This window comes from Periplaneta americana, chromosome 1 (genome assembly GCF_040183065.1).
Source record: "Periplaneta americana isolate PAMFEO1 chromosome 1, P.americana_PAMFEO1_priV1, whole genome shotgun sequence".
Classification (NCBI taxonomy): domain Eukaryota; kingdom Metazoa; phylum Arthropoda; class Insecta; order Blattodea; family Blattidae; genus Periplaneta; species Periplaneta americana.
In genome coordinates this window covers 133,320,277-133,340,091 of record NC_091117.1, presented here as the reverse complement: position 1 = coordinate 133,340,091, position 19,815 = coordinate 133,320,277, and the positions used below count along the sequence as shown (strand labels likewise).

The following is a 19,815-nucleotide window of genomic DNA, read 5'->3' as shown; positions in this document are numbered from 1 at the left end:
AGTGACGCGGGAAATTCCAAGGCTGAGTACGGAGTCACACTCTAACAACATTTGTAATTTCTACCTGATCTAGTATTCCATCAGTGAATGTACTGTATAAAAATGTTGAAGCATAAAGTGTTTTCTTTGGAAGATAAGGCGAATATTATAAGTGACATTGAACGTAGTCTTTCGCAAGCGGACTCGGGTCGACAGTACAGTATAAGTAATTCAACTGTGAGTAGCAGTATACGGTGTAATCCATTGCACAAAAATGAAATATTTTATTTTCTTGTTCACAATTTCATTCAGTTCTGTCATTTAAGGTTAGGGGAGAGACACTTCGGATATAGTAAACTTCGGATATAGTGAACGAAATATGCAAGTCCGCAGAGGTTCACTATATCCGGAGTTGATTGTATAAAGTACAGCAATGGCGACTAGCTGATTTTACTTGGCGAGTAGAGATTTCTTGTTGCTTTCGTCGCGTATGCCAATTTCACGGTAATGTTCACACAGCCTCAAATTCCCAAGACCTCGTCTAAACCGTATCCGCCGAAGCAGCACTTGGCGGAGACAATTAGATAATCTACGCTGGCAGAGAAGAATCTTCCTTTTATCCCTTGCTCCTTGCGCATCCAAGTAAAGTAATTAAAGGAAGAAAGAGAAGGTATGATAGCGCTAGAGAGAGAAAGAGAACTGAAATATATTCACTTGAATAAAAAGGAAATACAAAGCCTCGACTTTGACACCCACAACAATACGTGGCCATGAAAAGCTTTATTGGAACTCGCGTGCTTTCCGAATGCAACCTGCAGTGACATTGCATGGCAGTGAAAGGGATATCTTATTATCATTATATAAATAGCAAATGAAGTCGATGATGCGTGCCAGTTGCATGATACGTTTACTAAGCCAATCACAGACAAGATCTTTCGAACTAACGAGAATGGAAGCTTCATTATCATAACAAAAACAATCGGACAAAAACGAAAATCTCGTTACATACGTAACCACATCAATGTAAATAAATACCAATACAAGTCTCGTTTAAGGGTTCCGGATGCGATCACTAGCAGATACTTTGAGATTTGCGACGGATAGTACTTTTCAGAATGGAGCCGATCATGCTTCATCCTCAATCGAAGAAGTCCGTTACGATTTGTTTGCAGAAATTGGCTTCAACGGTTTGAAATAGAAAAAAAAAACTGTGTACGTGATAACCAGAGATCGGAAGTTTAGGCATTATGAATGATTAAAATAGGCAGGCAAAAAAAGGCATCATAAATAGCTAAAATAGGTAGGCAAAAAGGCATTAGCTAAAATACGCAATAAAAGGCAATTACAAAAAGCTTGCATTAGACCCACAACCTTGCACTTTCTACAAAGGGATTTCGGCAGCAAGAAAAGCATTACATAAGTCGAATGCAAATTGAGATTTTCGACTCGATGTTGCAATTACTGTTGGAAGCAAAGAAATCTTCTTCCCAGTAGCCTTGGAAAGTGCATTTTTGTGTTTAGTTGTACTGATATGTTGCATTATGAAATATTTACGTCGCAATGAAAACTGAAAGAAAAATAACCGTTAAAAATAACGTTAGACCCGCATCCATTGTTGCCTTGTCAAACAAACACTAACGATAATTAAAACGCTTACTGTTATACATTTTTACACGGCTGCATTCATTGTTGCAAAGACAATAATGAACTGACTGAAATACAATAATATACATTCGGTGAAGTCAGTTTCATTATAGCGGTTACAGAAATAAATTAAAATATACCTGTAGGCAATTCTTAATAATAAATTAATAAATAGTAGATAAATAATCTAATAAAGGAAAAAAAATACTCATTTTGTAAATTAGGCATTTCTATTTAAAAAAGGCAGAAAAAGGCAACGTAAAAGTGTCCTTTCAATCACAATAGTATAATTCGTACAGATTTACTTTCAAAATGAAAATAGATTTAACACATTTAAAAAGGCATTCTGCCAAAGTTCCGGTCTCTGGTGATAAAATATAATAATAATAATAATAATAATAATAATAATAATAATAATAATAATAATAATAATAATAATATAATAGGCCTAATAATAATAAACGTAGCTCATACTAATAATAATAAAAAATGAGTAGCATCGGCATGGGTGGTGGAGTTGGTCTCTGCCCGAGGTTGCTGGTTCGATCCCGGCCCAGGTCGACGGCATTTAAATGTGATTAAATGCGACAGGCTTCTTGTCAGTAGATTTACCGGCATGTCAAAGAACTCCTGCGGGACAAAATTTCGGCATACCGGTGACGCTGACATAACCTCGGCAGTTGTGAGCGTCGTTAAATGAAACTTAATTTTAAAAAAAAATTAGCAGAAATTGTTTAACCATGCTTTTCTCAAAGATCGATGCACTTCTTTTCAATAATTGAGAGTTTGATTTTTGCTTCAACGTTCCATATTACGATATACAGAGCGCTCGTCAGCCTCGGTAGCGTAGTTGGTATAGCGCTGGCCTTCTATCCTTGAGGTTGCAGGTTTGATCTCGGCCCAGGTCGATGGCATTTAAGTGTGTTTAAATGCGACAGGTTCTTGTCAGTAGATTTACTGGCATGTAAAAGAACTTCTTCGGGACAAAATTCCGGCACACCGGCGGCGCTGATATAACCTCTGAGGTTGCGAGCGTCGTTAATAAACCATAATTTAATAATTTAAAAATTTTACAGAGCGTTTAGAAAGTCACTATGCATTTGTATGACCCAACATCCAGAGATTTTTTTTTTTTTTGTTACAATTCCAAAATCCCGGTCACGTTGATTTCTCAATGAATTATTTTGAACTTTTGACAGCTTTACGTTTCATCAATAAGTTTATTGTAGTTACTGGATAGTAGTCTATCTTCTAACAGTAGGCTACAAGATATTCCCTTCGGTGGCTGCGTAATCTAGACTACCAGCGTGCCACGCAAGCGCTGCGGGTTGGAGTTGGTTAGGAATAGCATTATTCATTAATGGTGAATCTTGTAGTGGCAAATGTTGTTGGGGTTTTTCACGGGGTTCTCCCGTTTTTCCAGGAAAGATATGGATATCATTCCGTCAACATTGTTCCATTCCATTGTAATTTCATCAGCATTTCTGTGATCACTGGTAGGCGATGCGCGGAGAATGCTAGTACAGAGGACATGGGAAATGCATCTTAAAAGAGTTATCGTAATATGTTAGCGTAGGCAGATATTTACGCAAGAGCAGCAGCTCACTCCAATCCAGAAAAAAATGGACACGATCTCCTAAATCCGTTGAAATGGTTAAATAAAACTGATATAATACTGTATGAAACTGTTAAGTTATCTAAATTTTATTTTTTTAGCACTTTAGTTATGTGTCAGAGTTACATTGTACTTTTACCGTATATATCTAATTTTGGTGTATTATTATTATTATTATTATTATTATTATTATTATTATTATTATTATTGCTGCTAGGACTTTGATGAAATTGCATCTTTTTTCTAGTAAGCCAGAAACATTGCTGCTTAAGTATTTATATGTTATGTGATAAACTGAGTGTTTTAAAACTTTGTTAGGGCATTTTTGCATCTTTTACCTTTTTCAACTCATAAGAGCACTTTTTTATTTATTCGGTCATTTTTAGGCATTTTCATTTAATTTCGGCCATAAATCCCCATTATTAGGCCTAATGTAAAATAATGTTTATTTCCTTTGATATTTTCTCTACATATTTTGTTCATTAATACCCATTATTTTGTACAATATTTTAATCGTTTTTTTCTACACAAATATTGCCATTTTAACGAAGTGCACCCCCATGTAATGGATCAGTCCAAACACCCCTTCAATATAGACTCCTCTATACCTGCTAGTTCCGGATAAGAGTGACCTTGTGGTGGACTACATGGAACTACATCAGAATAAAATAATAAATTAGAAAAATTATGTAAAATTAAATAAACTTGAATATTGGTAGGCCTACTAGAATTTAATTTAATTACTAGTCTAAATATTAAGTAGTACAAAACCTCTTTTCCTACTAAGCAAATTATGTAAGATCAATTTTTAGGGCATTTTAAGGACTTTTTGGAAGATTTTTAAGTCATAAATGCATTGTGTTTAGGACATTTTTTCACTATTTATAGATAATCAAAATTCTAGCCCTAATTATTATTATTGGTTATTTTACGTTGCTTTTCAACTGCTCTGCTTATATAGCGTCTGAATGAGATGAAGGTGATAATGCCAGCGAAACGAGTCCAGGGTCCAACGCCGAAAGTTACCTAGCATTAATTGCTATTACTGGGTTGAGGGATAATCTCGGAAAAAATATCAAGCAGGTAACTTACCCCAACCAGGATTTGAACCCTGAACCGCTCGTTTCACGGTCAGGTGTGTTAACCATTACTCCACAGCTGTGGACTGTAATATCGTAATTTAATAATATTTTCTATAAATATTACGTAGTATACGCTGTAAAAATAAAATATCACCCGTATCCTTTTATAGAGATGCCATAAACCTCCCTTCAAAATATGATAACATTTATTTATACGAGAATTATAATGCTAAATTGTCCTTCAATAAAGTAAAGCTGTTTTTAGTGTTGTGAATGGCTTATCAATTTTAGTCCTCATGCATTAGTGCTCTTTCCTCATCATTGCACTGACCCTGATAACCATGTACTGTAATCATTTCTCATTTCATGCTACATATTTAGTCGTGATTATGTATATGGATAACACGTCTGTGGCTCAATGCTATCACGCTGGTATTTATCCAGTAGTCTCGGATTCGATCGCCGTTCTGCGATTTATGGTGAACAAAGAAGATTTTTTACTGGAATATTCTCGGATCACTTCCGTTTCCCGTTTTCATTCCACCAATACACTCCACTTTCCCCTCATTTTAGCTCTCATTTGTAATAGTTAAAATTAGTGGTGGTACACGTATGGAGATGGGATTTGGCTCTGTTAGGAATGAGACAGCATGGCACGCTTGTATTCATCAACTCCACCCAAGCCATTTATCGGGCTTGTATAATAATCGCGTATGGGTCTCATAATGAGCTATTATGAACAAAGTGCGTGGATCTATCCCGGATCTGGCATATAACATAGAATTAATGGAGATATATATATATATATATATATATATATATATATATATATATATTGTACTAAAACTTTGTATTTGAGAGGCCAATTATACAAAATTCCACAAAAAGATGATGTGATAAGGCATGGTACAACTAAGTAATCTAAAACATTATTCCAATTGTAGAAATATACTCGCAGTATACTTTAATATGGTAGTTAGTTCATGTTAGCTAAAAAAAATCATATCGTTCTCTCAAGTTTGTACTTATTATTCTACAAAAAATATATGAAGTGCAAAATGCGTCCTTTGAATTGCAAATACATAGAATTTACTTTTTATGTAGGTGTCAACAATTGAATCGAAAACAAACTAGTATTTACCGAAGTTTCTTTCTTACTTACTTACTTACAAATGGCTTTTAAGGAATCCGGAGGTTCATTGTCGTCCTCATAAGCCCGCCATCAGTCCCTATCCTGTGCAAGATTAATCTAGTCTCTATCATCATATCCCACCTCCCTCAAATCCATTTTAATGTTATCCTCCCATCTATGTTTCGGCCTCCACAAAGGTCTTTTTCCCTCCAGTCTCCCAGCTAACACTTTATATGCATTTCTGGGTTTGCCCATACTTGCTACATGCCCTGCCCATCTCAAACATCTGGATTTAATATTCCTAATTATGTCAGGTGAAGAATACAATGCATGCAGTTCTTCGTTGTGTAACTTTCTCCATTCTCCTGTAACTTCATCCCTCTTAGCCCCAAATATTTTCCTAAGAACCTTATTCTCAAAAACCCTTAATCCCTGTTCCTCTCTCAAAGTGAGAGTCCAAGTTTCATAACGATAAAGAACAACCGGTAATATAACTGTTTTATAAATTCCAACTTTCAGAATTTTTGACAGCAGACTAGATGACAAAAGCTTCTCAACCGAATAGTAAGACATTTCCCATATTTATCCTGCGTTTTATCTTCTCCCGAGCGTCATTTATGTTTGTTACTGTTGCCCCAAGATATTTGAATTTTTCCACCTCTTCGAAGGATAAATCTCCAATTTTTACCAGAGAATCAGTCCCATTCCGAGGCTTATTGTATGGATTCGTAACAAGCTGTTTTTTACGGTGGTGTTTGTTTGTCCTTCGCCCAACCCCCAAGCTGGAGAACCACCCCTTAACGGCTGTCCACGACTGCTTATTCAATATATTCGCAGCTACCCTCCATATCTGGAGGCCGTCTCCTCTATCCGCAACCTGAGGAACCGAAGCTTCTTGGTAATAAGAATTCTCTGTAGATAGCTTTTTACGAGGTTGCAGAAGAATGATGCAGGAAATAAGAAACAAAGTAAGAAAATGGAACACAATCTATTGCGTTTGTGGAATCTAAACGAAGACGACTGCAATGAGTAGTTTATACTTGCAATTTTATGCGCATTTCAGAAGTGAATTTTCATTCAAGGCAGAGGCGTAAGTGTTGCGGACAAGTCTGTTTATTATCTTGTAAGATTCTAGAGTTGTTTATCTCATTTAAGAGTGTTTTAATGAAACTGAAAGCAAAGCCATATTATTCGTTTAATGTGGCAGCATCCAGTGGTTAAGCAAGTTAACTTGTTGGGATGCCAAAGTTCAGAAAGTGGCAATAAAATTCACATAACTTTGATTACAGTAGTTTAACAACTGCTTTTCATTCTAAATTCCCTCGCTTTCCACAGAGTTACATTGATATTAAAGTAGCTACATATAATTATCTACACTTACCGGTAGTAGGTACTGCATTTACCTGAATCACTCTCTTTCTATAAATGTCAAATGATCTCCACGTTATTAACGTTAAATCAATTTAAGATATTTAGCAATCTTCATCAACTTCAAAGAAAGAGCCTGTCTGCTCGTTTCACTTCCCTTGAAATGCATCTGAAAGCCGTGTTTGACTCATCTGAGTTTTAGACGTTTTATATTACTATTTTTCCATTTTGTTTATATACTTTTAGTCATTATTTAACGACGGCATATCAACTACCACACTATTTACTTAGCTTCAGTGGAATTAGTGATAACGAGGTAAGATTTCGAGAGAGAGCCGAGAATTCGCCATGGGATTACCTAATATTCTCTTCTTAGTTAGGAAAAACCTAACAAAAAATGTCTGGCCGCGAAACCAGGTGGCCCGGGTTCGAATCCCGGTCGAGGCAACTTACCTGATTGAAATTTTTCGGGGTTTTCCCTCAGCCGAATATGAGCAAATGCTGGGTAACTTTCGATGCTGGACCCCGGACTCATTTCACCGGCATTATCACCTTCACTTCATTCAGACACTAAATAACCTGAGATGTTGATACAGGTCGTAAAATAAAATAACCCACCCTAATGAAAAATCCAAACTAGATAATCAGCCCAAGTTAAAATCGAACCCATACCCAAGTGCAGCTCTAGGACAGTAAGCTAACGCGCCTAACGTCTGAGCTACCCCGGTGTCTTTGTTTGTAATAAAACATTTGATTTGCCATCCTGTCTCTCTACGTTCTGTCTGCCGATTTCCATTTCCTAATTTAATTCGTATATTATGAGAGTTTTACTAGTATTTTCACCTAAGTTATGTTATTTTAAGAAAACTGACACCGTGCCTGTAAAGGAAACTCATTTACATAGATAGGCCTACTGTTCTTTTTAGCTGTAATGCTGCAAAAAGTTGATTTCCATATTTTCACGGAAATGCACGTTTTCATTATCCTCCATCCTGGAAAATTTGTTCAGACATGCCATCTGTCTGTATGTTGGTCCGTGAATAGCGACTTTTCCTAAACTCTTGGACGAATTTTGTTCACATTCAGTATCTACGAATCAATTTATACCGAAATGATGAAAACGAAACATAATTTCATTGATAACATTAATAGGTACTGAGGCTAATTTGAAATCGAATATTTAAATTAATATTGAACTAAAAATCAGCTCATACTAGTGTATTTGTTTTAAGTTATTATTTTTGGTTATTACATAGAATGAAGAAATAAATGAAATGGACATCCAGTATGTCTCTACCTATACAAATGAATTATTAAGTTATGTGAAGAATTATTTCTGCTCTTCTTTCCGAATATTGCAAGTCTAATTAGCTTCCATGCCCCGCCAGGTATATTCATTATCGTTAGTGAAGAGGACCTCGTTGAAGTACGAGTAAGATACTATCGTCCGAGGGTTACGTCGCATCCCGGTTTCCCCCACCCGTTTCTGCTCTTTCCTCTGTAAAGGCTAGTGATTGCGCTGTTAGGCTCTTTCCTGAAAACATTTGCTCTATGGAATTGAAAATATAGGTAATGTTATGCAATTGTTTAAACGATTTAAAGAAAAGGACTCCGTTAATTGAGTAACTGTCACGTGATTTCTCACGTTTCGAAGACCTTGCGACTTAACCATGCATGCGGACAGTATTCCTTGTCGTGAACCCATTTGTTATGCATGAGTGAACCAAAGTAAAATGCAACGTATTTTAATATTGCTTCGGTTGTTTAGCGTCGATGGGATTGGTGATAGCGAGATGGTATTTTGGCGAGATGAGGCCGAGATTTCGGCATAGATTATCTGACATTCGCCTTATGGTTGGGGAAAACCCAAGGCCGATTTAGCGTCACGCGAACATAGGAGCTATCCTATTTTTCGAGACATGATATTGAGAGGAGAATTGCGGAGAGTGTTGATTATATTGCGAAGAAAAACGGAAGAATCGCGAGAAAAGCCTCAAAACTTGAGGCTTTGTCTACCACAAATAAAACTTGGTTATCGCCGGGATTTGAACTCGGATTCATTGTCATCATAAGCCAGTATTCTGCCAACTGAACCACAAAGGCGACTTTTATTAAGAAGATACTAAAGTTATAAACATTAATTAGGAAATAACCTTGAAAGAGTTTTACATTTTAGACCTTGAAATGAATCAAATATACTTGCTTAGATAAAATCGAGTTACCGCGTGCTGCCTATTGTTCTATCCTCGAGTCCACAATTAAGGTGTATTTGTTAGGTCGTTACCCCGCCTTACGCCTGGAATACCAGGAAGGGATTTCCGCTCCCTTGGTCATCTTCAGGAAACGCAACACGCAATTACACATTAAATAAAAACACTTCGCAGAGACCATATGCAACTGTAGGGGAAAATTCACAATCCCAAATAATGTAATGGCTAAGGCGGTAGGTTTTTTAAATTCAAGGACACTTGAAATAGAATTATTGTCAATAGCACTTACATCCATGCCCCCTACACGCCTACGGTACGTAGTGTGGCGAAACCGTCAAAGACGTCAACAGATATTTCACGGACTGGAGCAAGTAGTTGCCATCTTATTCAAATCCTTCAAAATAATAACTCTGATAAATATTTCGTAAGATTTTTAGGTAAAATATATTATCTATAAATGAATGTCTGATTGGTTGAAAATTTTTACCGGTGTCCTCTGTCACTCCCCTTATTCAATATTTTTATGAACGCAATAGTACGGGAATTTAGAAACTCAAGTCATGGTCATATAACTATAAATCGAAATTTGTGTCTGGAAGTACTGACTTTTGCAGATGATTTGGTTTTGCTAGCCACTTGAGAAGATGATTTACAACGATCAGTCTATAGCAGCGTTTCTCAAACTTTTTTGAAGTGGGGACCAGTTTTTAAAGTCATTACAGTTCCGCGGACCACCTTACTCTTGTTCCCTTCAAAAGCAAATTTATCATTTTTGTACCATATTTTAATACCAGTATACTTATATATTAAAATGTGATTAAGGTTCGGTACTTTGGTCCTCTGTTATGAATTCGGGTGGTCCTGGCTGGGTTACAGGCACGGCGTCAGATGTGCAGGGAAAAGATGGCGAGAAACACCACTTTCATAGTACTTTAAATCCCTCTTTTGTTGCTGAGAGTAGGGCGGGAAGTCGGTAGACATGTAGGATAATAAATTTCATAAAGTGTCAGTACTGGGGGAAAAAAAGTGAAATTCGATTATCATGTGTCATTTTCAAACTCTGAGATTTTAAGCTATAGTGTGATACGCAATTCGTTTGAATTTTATTTTTTCTTCTGTCTTCTTTTGAAGGACCACAAGGACAGACTTCGAGGACCACAGGTGGTCCGCAGACCATAGTTTGAGAAACGCTGGTCTATTGTTTAAAATTAATAGCTGATAAATAGACAGCGGAAAAAAAGTCAAATAAAAGTCATGTTTACGGTTTACAAGTACTGTATGTGTAGACAATGGTATGAGATGTGCATGCATCCCAAGTAGGTACAACGCGGTACAGTCCGCAGAAAGCACTTCGCGAACACCGAAAACAACTGCCACTCTGCGTTCTCAGTCAGTCCGTAAGTGAACAGAGAACATTGAGATACGTAAACATATTCTTCATTTGTGTTCAGTGAAGTGATCATAATGCCGAAGACAGATGTTAAAAAATATAGGGTGTATTCTTTAATACAAGAATATGGTGTTCACATTTTTAGTAGTGATACTGGTGAAACACTTAAGTGTTCGTTATGTATGTGTACATTAAAAAAAAGATAACAAAAGAATCGATGGGTCATCACTGTAATACACAGAAACACATGAAAAATGTTGCCCGTATGTTAGAAGAAATTAATGGTTCAAATTCAAATTCCGCCTTAATTATGAAATGTGACTTTTGCCAGGATTTGTGTCGAATGATGATAAGTTGCAATATTACATTCAACACGTTGAACAATCCTCACTTTAAAGGGTTTATAGAAAAGTGCACAAAATATGCCATTACAATAGTTAATACCAACGTACAACCAATATTCAGTGATTATTCCGTGTGTCAATTTAAATTTCCCCCGGCCTATACCTGCACGCGCCTCTAGTATGCCTACTGTGCTTAGGTAAACCACCACCCTCTGACGAGACAAACTACTCGCGTTGTAGTTACCTTCACATCCGAATGACTTTTTTCCGCTGTCTACTGATAAATATCGCACGGAAATATCCGCGGAAAAAAAAAAAAACAAAAATAATGGCATTCTGCGGCAAAGAATCTGTACGAAGTAAAATTTGTATAAATGGTAACATTTTAGAAAGGGTTAATGAATTCAATTATCTTGGTTTCAAGTTTTCCTTTCTACCTCATCTAGACATCTCACAAAAATTTTTAAATTCAGTAAATTTGCAGGCATTATCAACAATATAATGAAACCTTATTTAGTCCCGAAATATACCCGCACTCATCTGTGCAAAATCTTAGCAAGACCTGTCCTTTGTTAGGGCAGCGAAGCTTGGACCTTACGAAAAAGCGATTAAAATAGAATTACTGCCAGTGAGATGAAGTTTATGTGCCGAACAGCAGGATACACTAAATGGGATCATAAAAGAAATGAAGACATCCTACAAGAACTGGGAATGGAACCTGTACTGAACCAATATCAAGACAACTGGCTTCACCATGTCAAGTGCATGCCTAAAACAAGGATTCCTCGAGCTAGCTTGAACTACAGACTATAGGGAAAAGATCACTGGGTCGCCCTGTGAAGAGATGGCGGGAAAACTTTTGTATACCGGAACAGTCATTCTAGGACTATCACCTGGTAGGAAGATTATGATGATGATGATGATGATGATGATCTATAAATGTAATTTTATCTCAGACGAAGGAACAAAACTGACCAAAAAATAGTTTGCTTTACTTATAGTTTTATCAATTTGTATTGATTAAGTATTATGGGTCGAGATGTGAATTCTGAAATGCGAGTATATTGGGAAGGATCCGGATTGCCGGAACGGTATTAAGATAGATTATGATTTCTTGGAGTGATAACAAGAAACGGAATGTAAAACTAAAGTTATGATGTCACTGAATAGGGAGAGGTGATAACAAAAATGCAACATTTATGGCAAACGGAAATACTCAGATAAAAATATGTTGTAAGTTTCACTTGAAGTATGAACAGGATATATTCTCCACGTCATTTGAAGCTCCTTAATAAAAGATGACTTAGGTAAATATTTAAAAAGTAGCAGCAATGAAAACTAGAAATTAAGAGGCTTTTGAAGTACGGTTACGTTTAAAATAGGAGTATGTAAGTACGACTGTATTTTGAGGAATTTATATACTTCCTTTCCGTATTCCCTTTCTTATTATTCCATTTTGGCTTCAGCTTTGTTTGTTTTGTCTTGTTTATGGTTACTTACCTTTTTCTCGCTTCTCCAGCCCAAAGTAGACCTTGGCCTAGTTCGTAGAAATTTATTTAACCACGCTTTAAACTTAGACCTTATTAAAAGCGCTGAAATTCAACATGAGCGAAAAGATGGCCGATAGATTTCCTGAAGTCCTCTATCAGAGAGAAGGTTGTTTTTCATGCCATAAATCTACGACACAGCAGCCCAATTTTACTTGACTACCAGAGGATGCTACACCAATTGTTCTGTCGCTCCTTAAAATATATCGGGCTCTGCCGGGTTTAAACTTGAGGATCTCTGGTTCAACGATGGTAACCGCTAGACCACAGTGGACAACATTAAGTTCGTATGTGGATTAGTTACCAGTCTTACGCTAGACGAATACTGCAATGAAAACTTAGGATCATGGGACCGTACAATGGTGTAGCCAGGAATTTAAGGTGGGAGGTGGGCTAAGTTTTGGGAACATCACTTAGTAAATTTACCTATAACTTGTATCCAACTATAATAATAAAATTATTGTTTAGTGCTATGAAATTTAAAATCGATTCAGACTCCCAAAAGTTGTTATGCAGCAAAATCCATTCTCATCGTTAGAGTTTGAATCAACAGACGCCGAACCTAAATAAATTACTTAATATAGTTATACAGTCTGATCCGTTTGGGTATGGAAAATATTAATTTATTATTAAAAAGCTATTATGATAGTAGGACAAATTTCTTGCTGGTTATATTATTATTAAAAGATGGGAGTTTATTATGACAATCAACAATCCATAATCTGAAAAGACACATACAAATCGTAGATGATTAAAATGGCTACTACAGATCAACAGCGGGCACAATGTGTTCTTTGGTATGCTAAATTTGAGAGTGTTAAAGGAGTTCCAAGGGAATTTCGACGTAAGTATGTTGTGCGTAATGTACCTAAATACGATTCCATAATGTTGTGGTATCGAACATTGTAGAAACAGGTTCTGTGCTAAAAAAAAAACGTGCAGGAGGTCGCAGGCAAAACCCAGTATGAGAAGCAGCTATCTCTTGGCTTGGCCTCCAAACTCCCCAGATCCAATTCCTCCTGACTTCTTCGTATAGGGGAACATTAATGATCTGAGAGTAAAAATTACTGAAGCTTTTCAACAAATCACCCCTCTTATGTTACAACGGACATAGACTGAATTGCATCACAGTTATGAATTGTGCAGGGTGCGCAATGGGGATCATGTTGAGCCCTGAGGAATCTCCCATCTTTCAGTGTTGTATGCACAAAGTTTCAACAAATAAAGTTCGGTAGTAAATGTTTTACGGTGTTTTTATTTTAGCTATACCCTAACGGTTCACCATGTATTTCTTCAATTACTTTATGTACTGTATTATACATATATATGTAGGTGTGTTTTTTAATAACGGAATTACATAGAACATAAAGTAAATAGATAAACACGTAAATTATCGGAACCCACAATATCAGTTAAAATAGTCATAACTGTGTTCAGAACGGTAGCTTCATAATGTAGGCCTATTTGAAAATCATCAGAGTCAATTTAAAGCAAGTTGTCAAACAATATGTTTTTTTTTTTTTCAGTGTCGCTCTCGCAACGTCAATGCTGGATTGTTTCTTTACACTTTAAATCCATTATAGTATTAATAAATTAAAAATATTTCTTTAAAAATTGATGGGCTTCAGTCTGGTTAGCCCCCCTCCATGGCTATGCCTCTGGGGTCGTAACTGTACCGTTCTTCACGTATAAAAGAACATAAGACATTACATATAACAGGCAACCACCAGAGCCCTAAAAGATATGACAGTGACCTCGATGCTGACTTTTTTTTTTCCTCCATATTTAGAACTATCTTACTTTCAGTTTGAAAATAAAATATGTACATAAGTAAGCCTAGATTTGTGAAGTGAAATTTTTCATAACAGACAGACGCCAGCGTCGGGTACAAAATTCAGTTCAAGTATGTGTAGTCTATGTGTGCGTATTAATGTATGTGAGGAAGAGGAAAAAGAGAGAGACCTATCATCCTGCGAGTCGCTGAATTACCAAATAAGGAATTAGTGTTGAGAGTAGTCAGTCAAATGTGCTCTTTACTGATGACAGATTTACGTCGGTGAACCAAGTCAAGATGCGAGTTAACTTAATTGTTCTTATGATAAATACTGCTATTCGTCCTTTCGGATAAAGCCAAAAGGCTTTTGAATTATGTTTGAAGCGTACGGGAAGTGATTGTTTATCACCTCCGTTTAAATCCTGAGGCTAGACGCCTTCTTCGAAGTAGAAAAGGACAGGCCGCAGTTGTTGAACACAAGAAACTAGATGAATTTAATCACTTCTGAAAGTAGATCCGGGACTAGTAGAGAAAAATATCAGTTTTTAAATTCAGTAATACTAATGAGAATAAAGTTTGAACTTCAGAAGTCAAGCATTGATTCTAAATCTTTTTGAAATGTAGCCAAGTCATGAGTTTGGCAGAAAATCAATGTTTTAGAAAACAGTGCGTTACCAGCAGGTTCATTAACTTGATTATATTTTCCATGATGTTTACGTATGAGATAGAAGGATGTAAATAAAGATTCATAATACAGATACCACCACCACCACCACCACCACCACCACCACCACCACCTACTAACATCATCATCTCCATTGTCGTCATTTTTATGATTCGTGTCTTCATTTTCATGGTTTTACCGTCACATTCTCTTCGCCATTTTCATATCAGTTTTCCCCCTCACTCTTTTTCTTCCTGTCGAAGTAATATTCTGCGTTAGTCGGAAATTAGGAGATAAGACCGGGTATCCGGCTCAAAGGTAATCAAAAAATTATATGTCGGTGAGTATTATTATACACACTTCCAGTTTGCGCCAACGTAAATAGAATCTCTAAAAGTTTTATCCATTCTCCGCTCAAATGCATACGTCAGTTGGTAACCTTAGCCGATCTTTGTTCACAGGGAACATTTTGACGGGGATCGAATCGGGGCCACCTGGTTTCGCGGCCAGACGCGCTAAGAGATAATTTACCTTGCTTATATTATTTACGTTATATTATAGCTTCTGCTGTATGAGATTGTGGATAGTCACGTATCAGAGATTCTTTAATATAAATTGACAATAATTGGAGTGGAATGCAACTATTTTAATAAAAATTAAACGAACTCAACAAAGCCCTTTTGACTAGTAATCGTCCGTAGAGTTTAATGAAGATTGTATAGCTGGCACAACTGGTAACAAGAGAGTGATCAGAGTCCGTGTATACTCAGAGTAGCGCACTCAGCTAGTCGGCCGCCATTTTCATTCCATTTCAACACGCTTGGGAAGGGAACATTTACAATAAAACTCAATTTAGGCCAGTGTCCGTAGCCCTTAAAATTAAAATTATTTGATTCTCATTTAGGTTGCATTCATTCTCTATAGAACTGTATACTACAATAGCGCGCGATGGAATAACAATGGCTGATTTGTCGACATTTCCGGCGCAAAAGATTGCGGTACTCTGGAAATCCATGGGCTCTGCTAATCATAATACACTACTGCCATCTAGCGGAATATTTGTAAGGAATGAGATGGTACAGTAATACATTTTCAAAGCAGTTTAGTATTTTTGGAAGTTAATTAATATTTTATTGTATTAAAGTACCTACTTTATTTCTTCTAATCTTTATATACTTTCTTGTAATCATGTAATAGTCAATTAAATTCTACTCGAGTTTTGTTTTTCTCTAGATAAACCAAAAGCTCTAGTGAGGTTAATGTAGATAATGTATCAATGGTGGAATTAAATGGCAGGAGAAACCGAAGTACCCTAAGAAAACTTGCCTCACAATCCCATCATTCACTACTAATTTTACTGACACTAAAGTTGTTGTTTTCTAATGCCAGGCGTTTGACAATAAAGCCATTTGACCTCTTGCACTCCAATATTTTTCAAAGATATTATCATGGCCAGCCACTGAAGCACAGATTTTGAGGTGTTCCGAACCCATTTCTTGGTTTGAGTTGCACAATGGGCAGTTAGGGGACTGATATATTCCAATTCTATGCAGGTGTTTGGCCAAAAAGTAATGGCCTGTTGCCAATCTAAATGCAGCTACAGACGATTTGCGTGGTAAATCGGGAATTAACTGTGGATTATGATGCAGAGAGTTCCATTTTTTTTCCCTTCAGATTGTGTTATCAAATTTTGTTTGTTGAAGTCTAAGTATGTAGATTTAATAAATCTTTTCATAGAATAATACGTAGATTTAGTAACAGGTCTTAGTAAGAGGTTATATACGAACAACACATTATTGCGAAAAAGTTGTGTAGACCAATGTAAATTATATAATTTTCATTATAGCGTAGGCAACTTGCGTGACATCTTCTCGATAAAGGATAAATATCGAACTGCAGAAGCAAAACCACGTGCAAATGTTTAAAGAATGTAATTTAAAACATGAATTTGTTGACAGTCAATACTATTTGGAGAGCATAAATTTTCCACTGTTGAGAGAAGGTGTCATCACGCATCAGCCTCGCTATAAAGCGTCGTGTCACTGTTTATTCACGTTCGTTCAGAATTACTCATTCCAAGTCCAGACGCCAGACGATGAAAACGGTTTCACACTACAGTTAACGTGCATTTGCAGGTGCGACGAGTACGTGCTGCGCTCTTCAACATGTGCCTTGCTGAAAATGTACGTATTTAGAATATTGCAGAAGCGTTGCTCTGCCGGCCGTGGTACACGCAGTGATTAGGACGCTGCACGATAACCACAGTCGTGGCTTCTAATTATTTTTGAAGTATGGATGTTTGTGCTTTGTTAGTGTGACGGTATGTGTTGTTAGATGGAGCTCTCGGTTCGTGTCGACTTAATGTTATAGGAGTCCCACTTTACGTCACTCCTGTAGTGACTGAGTGATTAGACCTCTGCACTGTTGCCAATACGGTGGTATACCCACTAAATCCAGTTTTTTGGTCCTCTGTCAGTAGATAAAATTCATTAAACTTACGGCAGTGAGAAATCTAGTTTATTTTAATGTCAGTGAAGATTTTTGAGTGATTTTGCAATAATTCTCAAACACACCTGTAAGGCAGATTGCATATAAAACACTTACAACTCTTTCATTATCTTTTCAAAATACTTGTCTTGCAATATTAGATGGCTGTCAGTGTATTCTGCAGTTAACCGTATAACAATCTAATGGCTGAAACTGAAAACAGAACATTCTTAATATCAGTGGCGTAGCGTCAATGTAAGCTTAATACTCAGCTTCCCCAGTTAATAATAATTTCATAATAAACTTGCAGTCTATGGACAAAATTATTTATTAATTTTAATAGAATTTATATTTACGCGTTAAATATTGTGATGCGGCAGCTCAGGATGATTTGTGATGCAGCAGTAAACAAGAAGCCTGCATACACCAACTTCCAAGCAGACTGGTTTCTTACACTCATTCTTCTGTGTAACCCACCCCGCAGATTTTCCATCCCTTTCTAACTAAACTATTCTGGTCGCAAGGCTAGCAAGAAGCTAGCTTTGACATTGAAAATAAGTAGTTTCCGAGTTATCCCTTTTCGTCAGTTGTGTTCATTTGAAGTGTTAGTGTGCATTGTGGCTGATATAATAAATAATGAGTGAAATAACAGTTCCTGACACCAATTTACTTGAATTTTTAGGGCAATCAAGACTGACTTATGAACAAAAGTGTGATCCAAAGAACAAATGGCCGACTCCCTTGCTGTCAATGAAGGACACAACCAAAAGACAGACGCATACTTACGTACTGTATCTATTGGCCGTTAATATTGTGATTCCTCTATGACAGGGAGTGAGCGAATGTTATACGTATACTTGTCTATTTGTTAGAGATATGTGTAAACCGTGAAATCATATTTTACTACGTACCATTTGAGGTCATGCCCTATTGGTGTTACTTACGAGGTTCCAACCAATCTTCGACTGCTGACTTGACATTGACTACTATTTATTTTAAGACTATATTTTTGTAATACGTTTTCTCATATTGCATGAAAGACAACTTGAATTAGCTTCCCCTGCTCAAAATTTCATGCTACGCCACTGCTTAATACACAAAATGAGAAATTAATTCGATGACGGCGCGTTTCTTTCGTTGTTTCTCCGATCAAGCAACTGCTGAAAAGACTTTGTGATTGTATGGAAATACTGAAAAATGTTGCTAGACTAAGTTTCCATTATGTTCTACAACAAATAAAGGTTTTCTTAATTCAATACAACCCAAAAAGTTATTGAAAACTTTTAAGTATAGGGACACGTGATGAACTTATTGAAACGAAAAAATTTCAGCATTATTGCTACTGTACTTGTAAAGTTTTCTAGTACAAAGTTTTCAAATAAAATCCCCGTTAAAAGAATTGCCGAGCTCGCGCCATCAATGTTAGGGTCTGTGTCTTGCTTGGTGAAATTCAGAAGTGCATTCGAAGAATTATTTATCATTAAACCAAAATGAGAAGTAGGATGGGAATTTCAGTCAATTTTGAAATTAGGGCTGTACTAACACGGAGTGGTGTATGTTATAATTTTTAATGATTATTCATGCTGTTACATCTTATCTGCGCATTATTTAACAATGAATTGTAAAAAAAAATCTATAGGAACGAAAATCTGGTGGGTTTTGTGGCATATTTGGTGTGTTTTGTAATCATGCAGTGGTTTCTCGCAAATTGGAGTTGGCAATGCTGGACTTCTGGCCTGTCACGCAGGCGGCCCGAGTTCGAGACCTGATCAATCTGACAATCTATAGTGACACTTGTGATGGACAAGGTCACAGTTGGGGGTTTTTCTCGGGATTCTCCTGTTTTTCTCTATATTAAGCATCTACAGGATTCCGTTAACATTTCTCCACTTCGTCAACATTCCATAGCATTCCCCGATCGCCGCCTGGCGATGCACGAAGGGGGCTGTCCTAGGGACGAAACCTGCTCGAAACCTAAGTACGCAGCGAACCTTAATGTAGTCAGCCAGTGTGAGTTTGGGAATGCTCGTAGCTTGAGGATTAGCGCAATAGATCGTAACAGATCGCAATGCTGGGCCATACTTTTTTTTAAGTACGTTATTTTACGACCCTTAATAACATTTCGGTTATTTAGCGTCTGAATGAGATGAAGGTGATAATGCCGGTGAAATGAATCCGGGGTCCAGCACCGAAAGTTACCCAGCATTTACTCATATTGGGTTGAGGGAAACCCCAGAAAAAACCTCAACCAGGTAACTTGCCCCGACCTGGAATCGAACCCGGGCCACCTGGTTTCGCGGCCAGACGCTCTGACCGTTACTCCACAGGTGTGGACGCTGGGCCATAGTGCCTCTCCCGTAAATTCCATTCCATTACCAGCCTACGTCCATCACCCCATCTAATGCTAGGTCAATAAAATGTTAAAATGTTATGTTTTATTTAACGACGCTCGCAACTGCCGAGGTTATATCAGCGTCGCCGGTGTGCCGGAATTTTGTCCCGCAGGAGTTCTTTTACATGCCAGTAAATCTACAGACATTAGCCTGTCGCTTTTAAGCACACTTAAATGCCATCGACCT

General features: G+C 37.0%; 1 protein-coding gene across 2 annotated transcripts in view; it reads left to right on the top strand.

The window, feature by feature from the left end:
- Window positions 1-19,815, top strand: part of LOC138701029 (sodium- and chloride-dependent GABA transporter ine-like) — a 394,240-nt gene that overhangs the window by 98,559 nt on the left and 275,866 nt on the right. The window contains exon 1 of one of the 2 annotated variants that reach the window (XM_069827550.1): window positions 16,652-16,932. The exons of the other annotated variant lie outside the window; for it this stretch is intronic. Within the exon in view, the coding sequence (XP_069683651.1) occupies window positions 16,667-16,932 (266 nt within the window). The 5' untranslated portion in view covers window positions 16,652-16,666. Of the gene's footprint in view, window positions 1-16,651; window positions 16,933-19,815 lie in introns of those variants that run through there. 2 annotated transcript variants of the gene reach the window in all.